The sequence below is a fragment of the Stylophora pistillata genome, chromosome 13 (genome assembly GCF_964205215.1).
Source record: "Stylophora pistillata chromosome 13, jaStyPist1.2, whole genome shotgun sequence".
In the NCBI taxonomy this organism is placed as follows: domain Eukaryota; kingdom Metazoa; phylum Cnidaria; class Anthozoa; order Scleractinia; family Pocilloporidae; genus Stylophora; species Stylophora pistillata.
This window is the reverse complement of record NC_142531.1, coordinates 17,855,293-17,868,551: the sequence shown is the minus strand read 5'-3', so window position 1 is coordinate 17,868,551 and position 13,259 is coordinate 17,855,293. Positions and strand designations below refer to the sequence as shown.

The window sequence follows — 13,259 nt, the reverse complement described above, 5'->3', positions numbered from 1 at the left end:
TATAAATGGTTACCGGTAAACTGTTAGGGAAGCCTGATCAAAAGCGGGGGGGGGGGGGAAGGGAGGGGAAGGAGTTGGCTGTGATTGCCCAATACTCCTACTCCGTAAAGGGGAAGAGGCAATACTTCTGTTCGTTTCCTGCCACGGAAACTGGAATAAACTCTAATAGCCACTAACCTCGAGTAACTTATCTTTAACATTTTTTCAACCTTAGAATAATCAAAGTTATTTATAAGAAAAAATGTGTGCAGTGTTGCGCCACGAATCGCGGAGACGGCATTTAGTGGTGTATAGCGTCTTCATGTTCTCGTTGTACTTCTTCATTTTCATCAGGGACTGTAGCTAGTATCTGTGTCAGCTCTGGAGTCCCAATATCAGCGGCAGCATGTACCATCCCTCACCCCCCTGACCGTGATGATGGGTGTGGCAACCCTGAACCCGACTTGTCAATACCTCATCACTTGCCAGAAATGGATACAGATAATCCTCGGTAAACGAAGTGCTATTGATATCTCGAATTGACAAGTTTAAGGTACCTTTACCCTGGGAAGCTTTCCTTGAAAGGTCTTCTAAGAAGTTTTTTCCTTTGACGCTTTGTCCAAAAACTAACACGCCTGTCTTTAGAACGAGGAGACATGTCCAGTAAAGTTTTCTTTAAAACTGTCCTCGTCGATTTTTTTTAAGTTTTCTATGTGAGTTAAGTGAACTGTTTACATCGACAACTACATTGTCGAGAAGAGAAATTTCTAGTGTTAATGTTGCTTTACTCTTAGACATTCCACGAAAATGAACTGAGTTTTTTGATAAACGTTCATGTAACTCTTGGTGTCAAACCGTTTTCAGTTCCCGACCCAAAGATACGAAACGCAAGGTGCACAGAGCAAATACTGCTCAATCTGCAGTTGGAACTGAAGGTACTCCTGTCTTTTGAATTTATTGATTTATTTCTTTGCGATATGTAGACAGGCTGGTCCAGCTTTAGAGCTGGTTTAAATTCAATGGGGGCCCGTATAAACAATAACAGAGCCAAACCATAACACCGGAAGCTACGTTCTCTACGCTTTACAAGAAGTGTTCTTTAACATCCCCAGCTAACCAGTCAGAAGAAGATGCAGAAGACAGGGGCCTACGGGTTATCTTCCTTATCCTAGAAGAATAGAACGTCTAATCATTTGCAGATGTCGTAGCAAAGGCAGCACAATCTCTGTAGTTATTTTAAGACCCTGAGTGTTGGTCCGGTTTGGGGCTTGAACCCTCGACCTCCCCCAAACAGCAGTCGGGTGCTCTACAACATGAGCTAGTAACCAAGTACTGAAATTCTTCTTTTAACTGCTGTATAACCTCTGAACTTGTTTGCTGGGAAAAGTAATGATTAAGTGAAGTTATATCCTATCTCTTATATCCTTTAGGTCTCCAACTTAGTTCTCAGCTACTGTCCGACCTTAAACGGGCTTCGACTATAAACAAAACCTATAGGATGAGGTACTCTGCTACTGAGGAAGAACTACTCCAGAGTCGAACCAGCTCTCGCAATAGTCCCACACCAGGTAACTTAAAGATACATACATGAATAAAGGGGTTAATTTTCTAAAGAAACTGTGGTGCTGCGTCGGTAGGGGAATATAACAAAGTAATTTTTGGTTTTATCAACTGAGTTGATAATGTAAACTGGCTACCGTAAAGAGTTTCAAAGCTGACTTTTCGAGCATTAGCCCTCCAGTCTTGGTAGAAAACGGCTCAAGGCCATCCCGTAGTATTGCATTGCACATCCGTACGACGCATAATTTCACGCGTGACTATCGCCCCCGCATTAAAAAAATGGTGGCTTTTTCTTTACGGTCGGAGCTCACCAGAGAGGTAAATCGTTATTTTTTCGAAAACGAGCGCAGTGACCTATTTTCTTTTACGCTTTCCTGGAATTGAGAAATGACTTTCTCACCGTAAAGTAGGTACAAACCAATTCTTAGTGTAGAAAAGGGAAGTCATTTATTGTAAATGTATCAAGTAATCAGAGGAACGACCTTAAATCTTTTTCAGGCGTTTTAGAGTGAATTCTAGAAGAAACTATCAAAAAATATAAGGCTTGAAATAGAAACGCGTTGGTAGGGATAGGACTTTGACTTTTCTTTGTTATCTTTTAGCTGATAGCAGTATGGATCCTTCATCATGTGGTAGTACTGACGAATCTTTCATTACGTCACTGAGTTCATTACCCACAAGTCAACAGTATCATTTGGTACACATCAGTACTGAGGACCTGACTGACATAAACAGCAGTTGTTCACCCACCAACCCTTCCCCCATAATAATCAACAGAAAGAGGAGCTCGCCGACTGGCAGCGCCTGTAGCAGCAACAGTGGAGAGGGTGGAGAGGGTGAGAACAGCCCCACAGGAAGTACAGGTGAATGTTGTGTTACACAAGCAGTTGCAGGTCTTGATTACAATGTGTGTTGTGTTCTGGAGTGGTAGTTTGGTTATTTTTTAGTACAACTTGGTTTCGTGCGAATCCTACCCAAATTTTTTAATAGGGGTAAGGAGGAGAGCGGGTTGGGTAACCATCTCATCCCTTTGAAGAGGAGTTGAAATACTCCAGCTTACTGCACAAGCTGCAATGTGAAGTAGGCTTACATGTTTGGAAGGTGAGGACTTAAACTTAGAGACTAGTACCATGCAAATCTACATATATATATATATATATATATAGTCTGCCATGTTCAGTGCTAAGACTTTCAGTCGATAAGTGTCATTTTTGATTATAGTTCTGAATTGCGTCCCAATATATAACTGTCGACGCGTAATTCACTGCATTTTCAGCCTCAGCGGGAACGATAAGCGCCATGTATAATGAGAACCTTGAATTGTTGTTTTGCGATCGAAATAGAGAAAAACTGTTCCTTTTGTTGCTTTGTATGTGTATAAGTCAAACCCGTTGGGCGTGTAAACACATGCAGCAATAAACACATACATGTACTTTGCTTAGTCAGTTCCACTTGTCATATGTCTCTCCTTTCCACACAGGTTGCTCCAGTCCTCAACTAAATGACAGCAGCGCGGAAGAAGACAGGGGGAGTTGTGATAAATAATTTTGCCGAGTTAAAAGTGACACCTTGACGTCGTACAGAAGATACCTTATACTTAGAGTAAATTAATTATTTATACAGAGTGGCGAGGAAGTCTGGGACGTAGCCTTGAATAGTACCTTTAAGTCCCGTATCCTCCACTGACCTTAAGATTTTTAGACGAGTACGACTATGAGTTCGAGATCTTCCAATAGTGAGACAGAGTTTTTGCGAAAATGGAGAAGGCAATGACTAGATACCATTAGGTAACCAGTTCTATAATTTCAATTTTTTTAATTGAGCCCTTCGATTACGTCCGATTATAAGAGTTGCGCAAACTTTGTCGCTCATAACAGCACAGTTTAAGTCTCGCGACGAATATTTCGCTGAAAAACTGAATGCAAATCTCGTACTTGTTATCGAGCGAGCTCGGCTTATAATCTTAAGGTTTCTATTAGCAAGATTTAAAATTATCAAATGAGTTTACTTTATTTATGAGCAATAGAGATATGCTGTAGAGAAATTAATGTGACGTAATTAATACTGACCTTCCCCTTAAGTTTGCTTCCTTCTCTTTTCACTCTCGTAACCTGCGGAACGCGCGCCTCTTTTTTTGTGTTTTTTTGTTTGTTTGTTTGTTTGTTTGCGTTTTTCAGGCAGGCTTAGGAAAGTGTAAGGCGTGCGTGATACAGCATGAGGGCAAGTCGTGTGCTAGAGGAGGAGCTCGTGCACTAGTGTATGTCTCGCCCGTCACGCTCGCCACGTACTTACCTTCGCTCGCCTAAAAACACAAAAAATGACGCCTGTCTTGCAGGCTACACTAACCACGCCTATAACGCAGTGCCTTGTTTGCATCATAAGAAGATAACCTAAAAGACTGACTCAACCATGTAATCTTTATCCGTAAAGGTCCCTAACGAGTTATTTTTTAGGATCGAGTAGTCTTCTTCGCAGCCTTTGTTCTTTCTCGTCACGCAACGCTTTTCGCGCGAGAAAGAGTGTCGCGTGAGAGACCAAATAAAGGGCTGCGAAGTAGAGTGGCCATCTGATCTTCTGAGGACAGTGTAACGTACACCCTGCCGATTGCTTAAATAGAATTGCCCCTCGAGAGACATCAGTAATTTCGATATTCTTACGGAATCTCCGAAAGTAGGGGTTTCAGATATAGAATAAGTTATCCAGGGGCAACTCCTCTCTTGGTCTTCTCTGGCTTGTACTTAACTCGTCTTTTTCTTTGTAAGGTCTTTGTAAGGTTGATTCTCCACATTAATGAATGAAATCTTTATTGACTGTATAGCTGTGAATATGGTTAAATTCTAGACCCGGAGTATGTTGAGAATATATTTTGAGAGTTGAACTCGAGTCTCCGGAAGATTAATAAATTATTGAATTTGATTCATGTTGATTAACTACGTTTTACTTTGTGGATGTTAAATAAGAATGATTATTATCCAACTGTGCTTCGTAGAGTACAAAAAATGCGCGAGACGATCACACGCGACATTTGTACTCCAGTTAATAAATCTCATTACACGTTTTGTTGTGTATTATAGCTGTATTTTTACTCGTTTGTATTTTGACTCGCCCTATGGGCTCATCAAAGTACAGCACAACTCGTAAAAATACTCAGCGATACCACGCAACAAAACGTCTAGTAAGATATGAACGTTGTGCGAACCGGATTTGAGAGCGCGAAATTTCCTCCGCGTCAGTTACCATTCTGGAGCTATAACTTCTTCGAATACCAGTTTCATTGCTACATCATCGACATTTTCCCGCTTTTATTCTAAAACACCTGATGAATTTTCGATGCAATATATGCGGGCTTTAATCTCTTTTTACCACAGCAGCCCTTGCGCCCTCTCCATCAAGTGATATTTCCGACGTTACGCCACAGAGGCGTTTATTATGGCTCATGCTGCCCCGCGCGAGCTTTAGATTCTCCTTACGCGTCATTTTACGAAGGCATAATACTCGGCTATGGCGATTTTTTTTCAACAGCTGATTGGTGCACTTTGATACTCCCTCTCGAAACAACCAATTTAAGTGGGTCTTTATGGTTTATCTATCAACCTCATCGCGTTATCAGTAGATATTTAAATGATCAGTACTCTACAACTAATAAAATTCCTGCTGGTGATTTCTCCACTTGCAGTTCAGCTGCTTGTGTTTAAAGGGAACTTGCCCAAAACCCACATTTGGGTTAGAGCGAAAAGAAATGACGAACGGAAAAGAATGCGGTCTGCAGTGTTGAGTCAAACACAGAAAGGGAGGGGAGGGGCGAAATGGAAAGAAAAAACCCTAGAGGATTTTCAAAAATCATCAGCTACTAGCTCGTAATTGCAACAGTACAGTGCAAATATAACTACATTTATTTTTCTCCGGGTCTGCTGACAACAGAAGCTCGTGACAAAAGGAAGGGTACAAGTTAATGTCTACAAGCTATGACGATACAGAGGGGTTTCAGTCTTTAAAAGGTACCGTTATCCATTTGGCACAAAACCGGGAAATTCTCCGCTGTAACGGGAGAAAAAAATTATGATTATCTGAAAGAGGAGCCTGTAATATATCTACATCGTGCCGGACTTCAGGTTAGAAGATTGAACCGCCAATTAGAGCGATTGGGTTAGTCAAAGACGACGAAAGCTGAAGCGCTAAATGATATAAACTGAATATAAATAACATCATCATTAGAAAGGAACTTAACCTTTCCGCCAAAAGTATCCACAGCAGAAATCGCTCCCTCTCCCATTCCTCCCCGCAGTGTCATTTTGAATACTGATTGTGAGGCTCGTGGAATTTTAATTTGCATTGTAATTTGATATTCTGCCTCGATTTTTAAACTGCGTGAAGTTCACAACTTTGCTCGGCTGCTTGTTTTAAAGTACTTATCTTCAACCACAGCTTTTTTCGGTGGACAAACCGCTGCCTAACATGTTCTAGGCGGCCCTTTTGTCCGACGGTGCAATCTGAAATGCTGAGTGGTGTGGAATATCGGGTTTTAATGCCTTATGGTCTTCGCACGTAGGTCTCGACCAGCGACGGCAAATGAGCGGACTGAGTCAAGCCGTGAGGCGACCGAGGTCTGTTCTTCTTTGAACTCATGTAAGTCATTCAGTTTCGCTTTCCTGCACTTTGATATGAGTTGACAAAATTTTTATATGCTCTGGGAGAGCGTTAATTAGTTCTCAAAACTAAATGTGCCCAATCTCTCACCCATGCCCCTCGCATTCTTCTACTCAATTGTTGAGACGAACTCTTGTAGGTTTTTATAAACGAAATGTAATGGTGAAATGAAGCTTCATTAAAAAAAAATCGGAAAGGAATGCATTTTTTTTAATTACGCTCAATGGGGAGGGGGTGGTTGGAGGATATCTTGGGGGACTACAAGGTTTTCAGGGAGGATGGATGGGAGCTCATTCGCTGCTAACAGAGTATAATAGGGGGAGGACTGTAGTAAATTGACTGCCAGCGAGGGTGAGATAATTTAAATACCACGGAGCCCTAGGGGAGGATAAGGTAAACTTCATTGTGACACAACCAAACCCTCTGCACTCCTCCCCCCAGTGATGAATAATGACCGGTTCCTTATTTAACTAACGATACATTCTAACTACCGCTGTTTCGTCACTGAATCACTTTCAGGCTTCAGTTGAGGGGCGGTTGCTTAGGAGTGAAAATGATCAAACCCTAAACAATATTGTTTAAGTTTAAAATAGCAACATCCCGCTTCTTTTTCGATATAAACGCTGCGTCGTAGCAATTTGCTAATCTTTTTTTTTTTGGAGAAAAAAATGAATTTGGGTTACACCTATGAACAAAAGTCTGCGATATTTAGAATATTTTACCATCAAGGGACCGGTGAATTCTATAGAATCCTCTCTCTCCCCCCTTACCCCTCCCCCCCCAACTTCTCCCTAATAAATCCTCGATCAAAGTTGTGTAGTGATACGGTGAATTCCCACTTATATAACAAGGCAAGCAGATAGATTTTATACTGCCGTGGGTCTGAAACTGAATTATTAAATTGAGATTTTAATTTGCTGGTTGCCCTTCGCTGATAATTAAACTATTTCTACATCACTTATTTGGTAGTCATGCCGCAATGATGGAGGAAAATGGGTCATAGACATGATGAAGATCATAGAGACGGTTACAGGTAATGCAGCTCAATTTTTGTTACATTTTTGTCACTGTTTTGGGAAGTCAGTTGATGCTAGTCCGTGAGAGATTCTGATCTTAATTAACAATTATTCCACGAGCGCGCGTTGGATATGAGATGATGGATAGCCAACGAGGCGCGTAGCGCCGAGTTGGCTATAATCGTCTCATGTCCAACAAGCGCGAGTGGAATAATTGTTTTATTAATAACGTTAAATTAAATTATTAAATTTTATTAAATTTTTAGCTCCCTTTTAATTTTAAGCTGACACGTACGCTTATCATATTTGTAGATTATGGTATATTGGCTGATATACCATATTGTCTAAGCCAATAAAAAGTTTTGAATTGCATTATCCAATGATCTAGTTTTTAATAATTTCTTTTAGTATATACTAAAACAGTGGATAGCGTTGAAGGCGCGCTCTGATTGGCTAGTCAAACTCCGAATATCCTTTGCTATTTACCTCCGAGCAACTCGGGAAAAAATGGCGTGCCGGTTTGCATCCGTGACAAGCGAATAAAACACTCAAATAACGACGAGGCAGTCCCTGAAAACACAGAGAAAGCGACTAAATTTGGTTTGGCCGTGTTTAAAGGTAATGGTAACCGGAAGTTTACCGATAAAAACCAACGAAAAAGGTTTTGTTTACAAATGCAAATTAATCTTGCGTAACCTCACTTGTTCACTTGAAAATCAAAGTTGAATGGTATTTTTTAAAGAATGGTTTCAAAAACAGAAAGAGTTTGCAACACCATTTGAAGAAATGTCGCCACCAGAGCTAAACAAATGTCTTAGGAAATTTTATCTGTCAGCGAAAAAATGTGACGGCAGTTTTTACAACAAAAAATGACTTACCGCGATCCGAGCCGCGTTGGATCGTTACGCGCGGGAAAATGTTGGGATCGTTGCTGGAATTTATGAATTAAAATAAATTTTTGGTGGTGTATATTATTTCACTGTTTTAGTATATACTAAAACAACTATTCACCTCAGTGTCGGTGGTTAGCGGGGGATATTTACCGAGCCGCGAAGCGGCGAGGTAAATATCCACCACTAACCACCTCCACTTCGGTGGATAGTTGTTAACTATTATATTGTTTCACATTTGACTTTAAAAATTGTTCGCTGAGATAGTTCTGTCGCAAAACTGAAAACAAGAGGATAATTCACTTTAAGCGCTGAAATTGAAAAAAAAAAAAGAAAAGAAAAAAAAAGACAAACAAACAAACACATAAAACAAACCAAAAAAAAAATGTCTCACGGATTAGCTTCGAACAAAAGTAGTATAGTATATGTATAGGTAATCACATGATTTCGAGTGCAATTTGGACTAAATAAGCACAAGTAAATTTTGTCAAAGACTAACAATTTTGCATGAGCCCGTAGGGCGAGTGCAATTTGTGGTCTTTGAAAAACTTTACAAGTGCTTATTTATTCCAATTTGCACGAGAAAAACACGTGATTATCTGTTAATAATATACATGAAAAAATAGGAGGTAGCTTCTCATAACTACGCAGAAGAAGAGCGCGCGCATCACGTGCAAAAGTAATTTATTCAAACCCTACAAGTGATATTGACCTTCACATTGACCTTGACCAATCAGAATGTCTGGTTTGTTTCTTTCTTTGCACTGAATTAACTCTCTTCTGCACTGAATTAACTGAAAACTGCATTCATCTTAACCAATCAGAACTGAGAAATTTTTTCATGTATATTATTAGGGGTAGTAAGACCCTAAAATCCCCTTTTGTCGGATTTTCAAGGGGATTTACAATAAATCAATTTAAATAGCTTGGAAATTGCTATTTACAAGGGGATTTGAGCTATTTAAATTGATTTTGAATTTTGATCGCGAATTTTTTAAACATAGTACAAAAATTTTCATTGAAAGTGTCATTTTTTTTTAGATCATTTGAAAAGGTCCGATTCCCCCATGTACTATACTACTGAACAACTTCTACAAGCTTTGCACAAGCAAATATGGTCAGTGATAGTTTGAGGAGGGATTAGTTTGAGAGGAATACGTTTGACTTGAAATGAATTTCGACCAAAATGTGATAAATAATGTGAAAAAGATAAGCGACATTTATTTCCTGAAGGTTATTTTAGCCAGAAATTGAGTATAGAAAATGTTGATGAAACCGTCGACAATTTTCATGGAATAATACACCACGTAGTCAGGTCTGAAGAAATATACGAACATCGCAGAGTATAATGATGTTTCATTTATTTACTTTAAAGACGGAAATTGATAGAAAAATGAATTGACTATATAAGCATTCACGAGGAACCACAGGAAAAAAACATTTCTCAGCCTATTTCACTTTCATTTATGCGCCGACTTATTCGAAGCCTCAACTACCCTTCCCCTTCCCCGTAACCCACCGGCGTTTGACCATCGCCTGGAGGGTGGGGAGTTTTTAACCTTGCCTGGCGAGGGTGGGGAATTTAAACGGTGGGCGTCAAGTCTTTCCAGCGGTATACAAGTGTTATACCTTAAAATATGGAGGTGTTTAAAGGTTAAGAAATTCACTTTCGCGATCAAATGGCTCAGAAGAAAAGGTCTACAAGGTCTAGATTTTAATATAGAGGCAAGACCGATACAACGTAGATAAGTTTTAAAACGGAGCACTGTGTTTCGGCTGGCCAAACCAGCCTTCTTCAGGTGCAGTAGAAATTGACATAGAATTAAGGAATTAGCGGAAATGCGTAAAACTAATTTGATTGACAATGAGATGATAATTAAAAATAGAAGTAAAGTGGGGTAAATTGAATAAATTAAATAACTAGAAGTAAGAATAGTGGAAGGAAAAACACTAATACATTTCTTCGCGAGCGTTAAGGCCATCGGGATAAATAGTATTGCCTCTTGAAATTAAAAAAGCTTCCCTGGCCTTGCGGATCGAGTCTCTCTTGGAAAACACGTTTTCGATGGCGATAAGCTCCATGTCGTAAGCAGAGTGGTTGGGAGGAAAGGAAGTGTTCTGCGACTGTAGTAGGATTAGATTTAGAGTTAGGTTTATCAATGGTACGGCGGTTCCCAGCTATGTTCCAGAGGCTTGCGGTTGAGGCCAACACAGAAGCCCTTTCTGACCTGGTAAAGTACATGGAGAGCACCTGGGTCTACAGTACAGTCTACCCACCCAAGGATTGGAGCATCTATGGCCAAGCTGTCCGCATTAACAACGATGTAGAAGGGTGGCACAACGCCCTAAACCGCCGCGTTTCAGGAAAACCAAGCCTACCCATTTACCAGTTGATCGAGTTGCTGCACCAGGAGGCCAAGCTGGTCAATTTGCAGATGCGCCTTGTGGCAGACCAGAAATTAAAGCGCATCCAACGGAAAAAGTACGTCAGGTACCAGAAGAAGATTTTCGAGCTCTGGGGCGGGTACGTTAGTGGAGACAGAACAGCTTATCGGCTACTTAGAGCGTGCTCACATCTCAACGGCCCTGTGAGACGTTAGATCCAGCTGCTGTAAGACTCTCATGAAAACGGCTCCTTTAGGAGCCCCCCCCCCCCCCCACCATCTTCTAAAGTTGTGACCCATGCTTCAAAACCCTTCTTTTAGAAAGCAAAAACAAAACACACGCAGACATGACACTTACAAATAAATATAAAAAGTTAAAATAAACAAAGTACATTTAACCCTGATATGGGGCGATCAGTCCCAATTGTTGTGGGGCATATCGTCTCTGATGTGGGGCACACGCAGACATGACACTTAACAAATAAATTTAAAAAAGAAAAATAAAGAAAGTACATTTAACCCTGATATGGGGCGATCAGTCCCAATTGCTGTGGGGCATATCGTCTCTGATGTGGGGCGATCAGTCCAGAGTAGGTGTGGGGCGAGTAGTCCCTGGGGCGATCAGTCCGCAATTCGTTTTCTAATATTTTTTTCTTTTCACAGAGTATTCACTTATTTCCCTTTGGCAACATCAAGAAATCCGTAAGTGTTTTTATTCAATGAATAGTTCATTAAGCATTCCAAAAGTAATCATATTTCTCTTTCCTTGGGGCAATGGTGTATTCCTCTGTAATCGTGTTTTCAATGGTTTGTTTCGCCTTCGCAGCCGAGCGCAAAATAAAAATATTGTCAAAGTGGAAAAAACATCTTGCAAAAACCAACATCGGATTTTTCATTGCGTAAATAGGCGTTTTAGTTGAATCGAAAAAGCACGATGTCATTTTTCTCTAGCATGATGTTTGACCGCTATTGAATTACATACGATTTCTATCTCTCGGAAGAAGGCAATACGCTATTTGAATGAAGCGAATATTCAAGATGAAACGATCGATTTCGATTTTTCTGCTCTATCGTTTAGAAATCTCGAAAAACCGTGAGTTTTTTGTTTCACTGAATAGCTGTTGAAGCATTCCAGAAGTCATGACTGAAACTAGATATTTGGAGACCGCATAAGTCGGGCTACCGATACTGCTAGTGATGGGTCGCAATGGCCTTCCAGGTTTATGAATTTTCGGAAATGGCCCAAGTTTATACAGAAAACCACACTGCAGTAATTCAACGCCAGCATCTTTTTACGGTCTTCCGAAAATTCATAAACCTAGAAGGCCATTGCGACCCATCACTAGCAGTATCGGTAGCCCGACTTACGCGGTCTCCAAATATCTAGTTTCAGTCCTGTCACCTCTGAGAAAGAATACCTACACAGTCCAAAACAGTTCCGTTTTCACGCAACAAATAAAACAGCTTTCCATCTCCAGCGATGAAGTCATGGTCTCCTTCGACGTGAAGTCCCTGTTCACCTCCATACCTGTGGACTTAGCCCTCACGATAACCGAGGAGAGACTACAACGAGACCAGAATCTAGCAGAACGTACCAATCTTTCTGTTGACAACATTTTGAGACTTTCAGAATTTGTCCTCAACTGCAATTATTTTAAATATGATGGCGACCACTACAAACAGATTTTTGGATGCGCCATGGGTTCTCCCATTAGTCCTGTTCTAGCTGACCTGGTTATGGAAGAAATTGAGGAAACGGCGATCTCCACGTTCCCGTACCCTCCCAAATGGTGGTTTAGGTATGTTGACGATAGTCATTCTTGTATAAAAAGGATCAAGTCGACAATTTCCACAAACATTTGAACTCAATTAACCCGAACATACAGTTTACTTTAGAATCAGAAAACACAAACGGACAAGGCTTGCCTTTTTTAGACACCATAACAAGTAGACTCGGCACAAAAATTCAGGTAGATGTTTACAGAAAACCGACACATACCGACCGTTATCTCGATTTCTTTTCCTGTCATCCTATGTGCCATAAAAGATCCGTTGTCAACACCTCACTGAAAAGAGCAAACAACATTCCATCTACCAATAAAGGCAGACGGGAAGAAATACAACGAGTAAAGGCCGTTCTGCGAGATAACAATTATCCGATGCCTTTTATACGGAACTGTGAGAGAGTGTTATTTAAACAACCCGCCCAGACCAACTTCAATGGCTTTGTAGTGCTGCCGTATGTACAGGGTGTTTCCGACAAAATAAGTCGCATATTGAAACAACAAAAGGTCAAAGTAGCCTACAAACCACAACAAACAATCAACAGCCTCTTTCCACGCCCCAAGGAGCTAGACGAACCTTACCGCCAGAAGTCAGCCATGGTGTACAAAATCAATTGCACACAATGTAATTTTAAGTACTATGGCCAAACAGAAAGATAATTGAAGACCAGAATTGAGGAGCACAAAAAGGCAGTTGCAGGTTTTGACTTAAGCTCCAAAGTCGCAAGCTATGTCCACCTTTTCGACCATAACATGGATTTCACAAACGTCAAGGTCATTGGTTTCGAAACTAATTACCACGAGAGACTTTTCCTTGAAGCCTGGCACTCTACTTTGGATCCGAATGCGGGGAACGATCACATCGTACTTCCAGAAGCTTATAAAGACCTCGCGCGAGCATCAAATACATAGTTACGCGCGCAAGCTTCGCGTCACGTTTTTAACTTTAAATAGCGTATGATAACGATCTTCGTTTTTTCATATCACTGATGAAGGCTT

At 40.6% G+C, this 13,259-nt stretch overlaps 2 protein-coding genes and 1 pseudogene across 3 annotated transcripts in view; all 3 read left to right on the top strand.

The window, feature by feature from the left end:
* The window catches only part of LOC111338751 (uncharacterized), a 29,447-nt gene extending 24,992 nt beyond the window's left edge, over positions 1-4,455 (top strand). For both annotated transcript variants that reach the window (XM_022945275.2, XM_022945276.2), the window contains 5 exons: positions 334-490; positions 844-914; positions 1,410-1,547; positions 2,142-2,402; positions 3,020-4,455. In XM_022945275.2, the coding sequence (XP_022801010.1) occupies positions 334-490; positions 844-914; positions 1,410-1,547; positions 2,142-2,402; positions 3,020-3,084 (692 nt within the window). In that variant the 3' untranslated portion in view covers positions 3,085-4,455. The remainder of the gene's footprint in view (positions 1-333; positions 491-843; positions 915-1,409; positions 1,548-2,141; positions 2,403-3,019) is intronic.
* Positions 4,456-10,251: 5,796 nt separating this feature from the next.
* On the top strand, positions 10,252-10,692 carry LOC148717939 (uncharacterized). Its single transcript, XM_088742433.1, has one exon. It carries the CDS (start codon positions 10,252-10,254, stop codon positions 10,690-10,692), a length of 441 nt encoding a protein of 146 aa, XP_088598559.1.
* A 1,207-nt stretch (positions 10,693-11,899) lies between these two features.
* LOC148717938 (uncharacterized) lies at positions 11,900-12,920 on the top strand (annotated as a pseudogene).
* Positions 12,921-13,259: the final 339 nt, after the last annotated feature.

Excerpts from the sequence above, each read along its gene's own strand:
- LOC148717939 (XM_088742433.1), top strand. The coding sequence starts at position 10,252 with ATGGTACGGCGGTTCCCAGCTATGTTCCAGAGGCTTGCGGTTGAGGCC.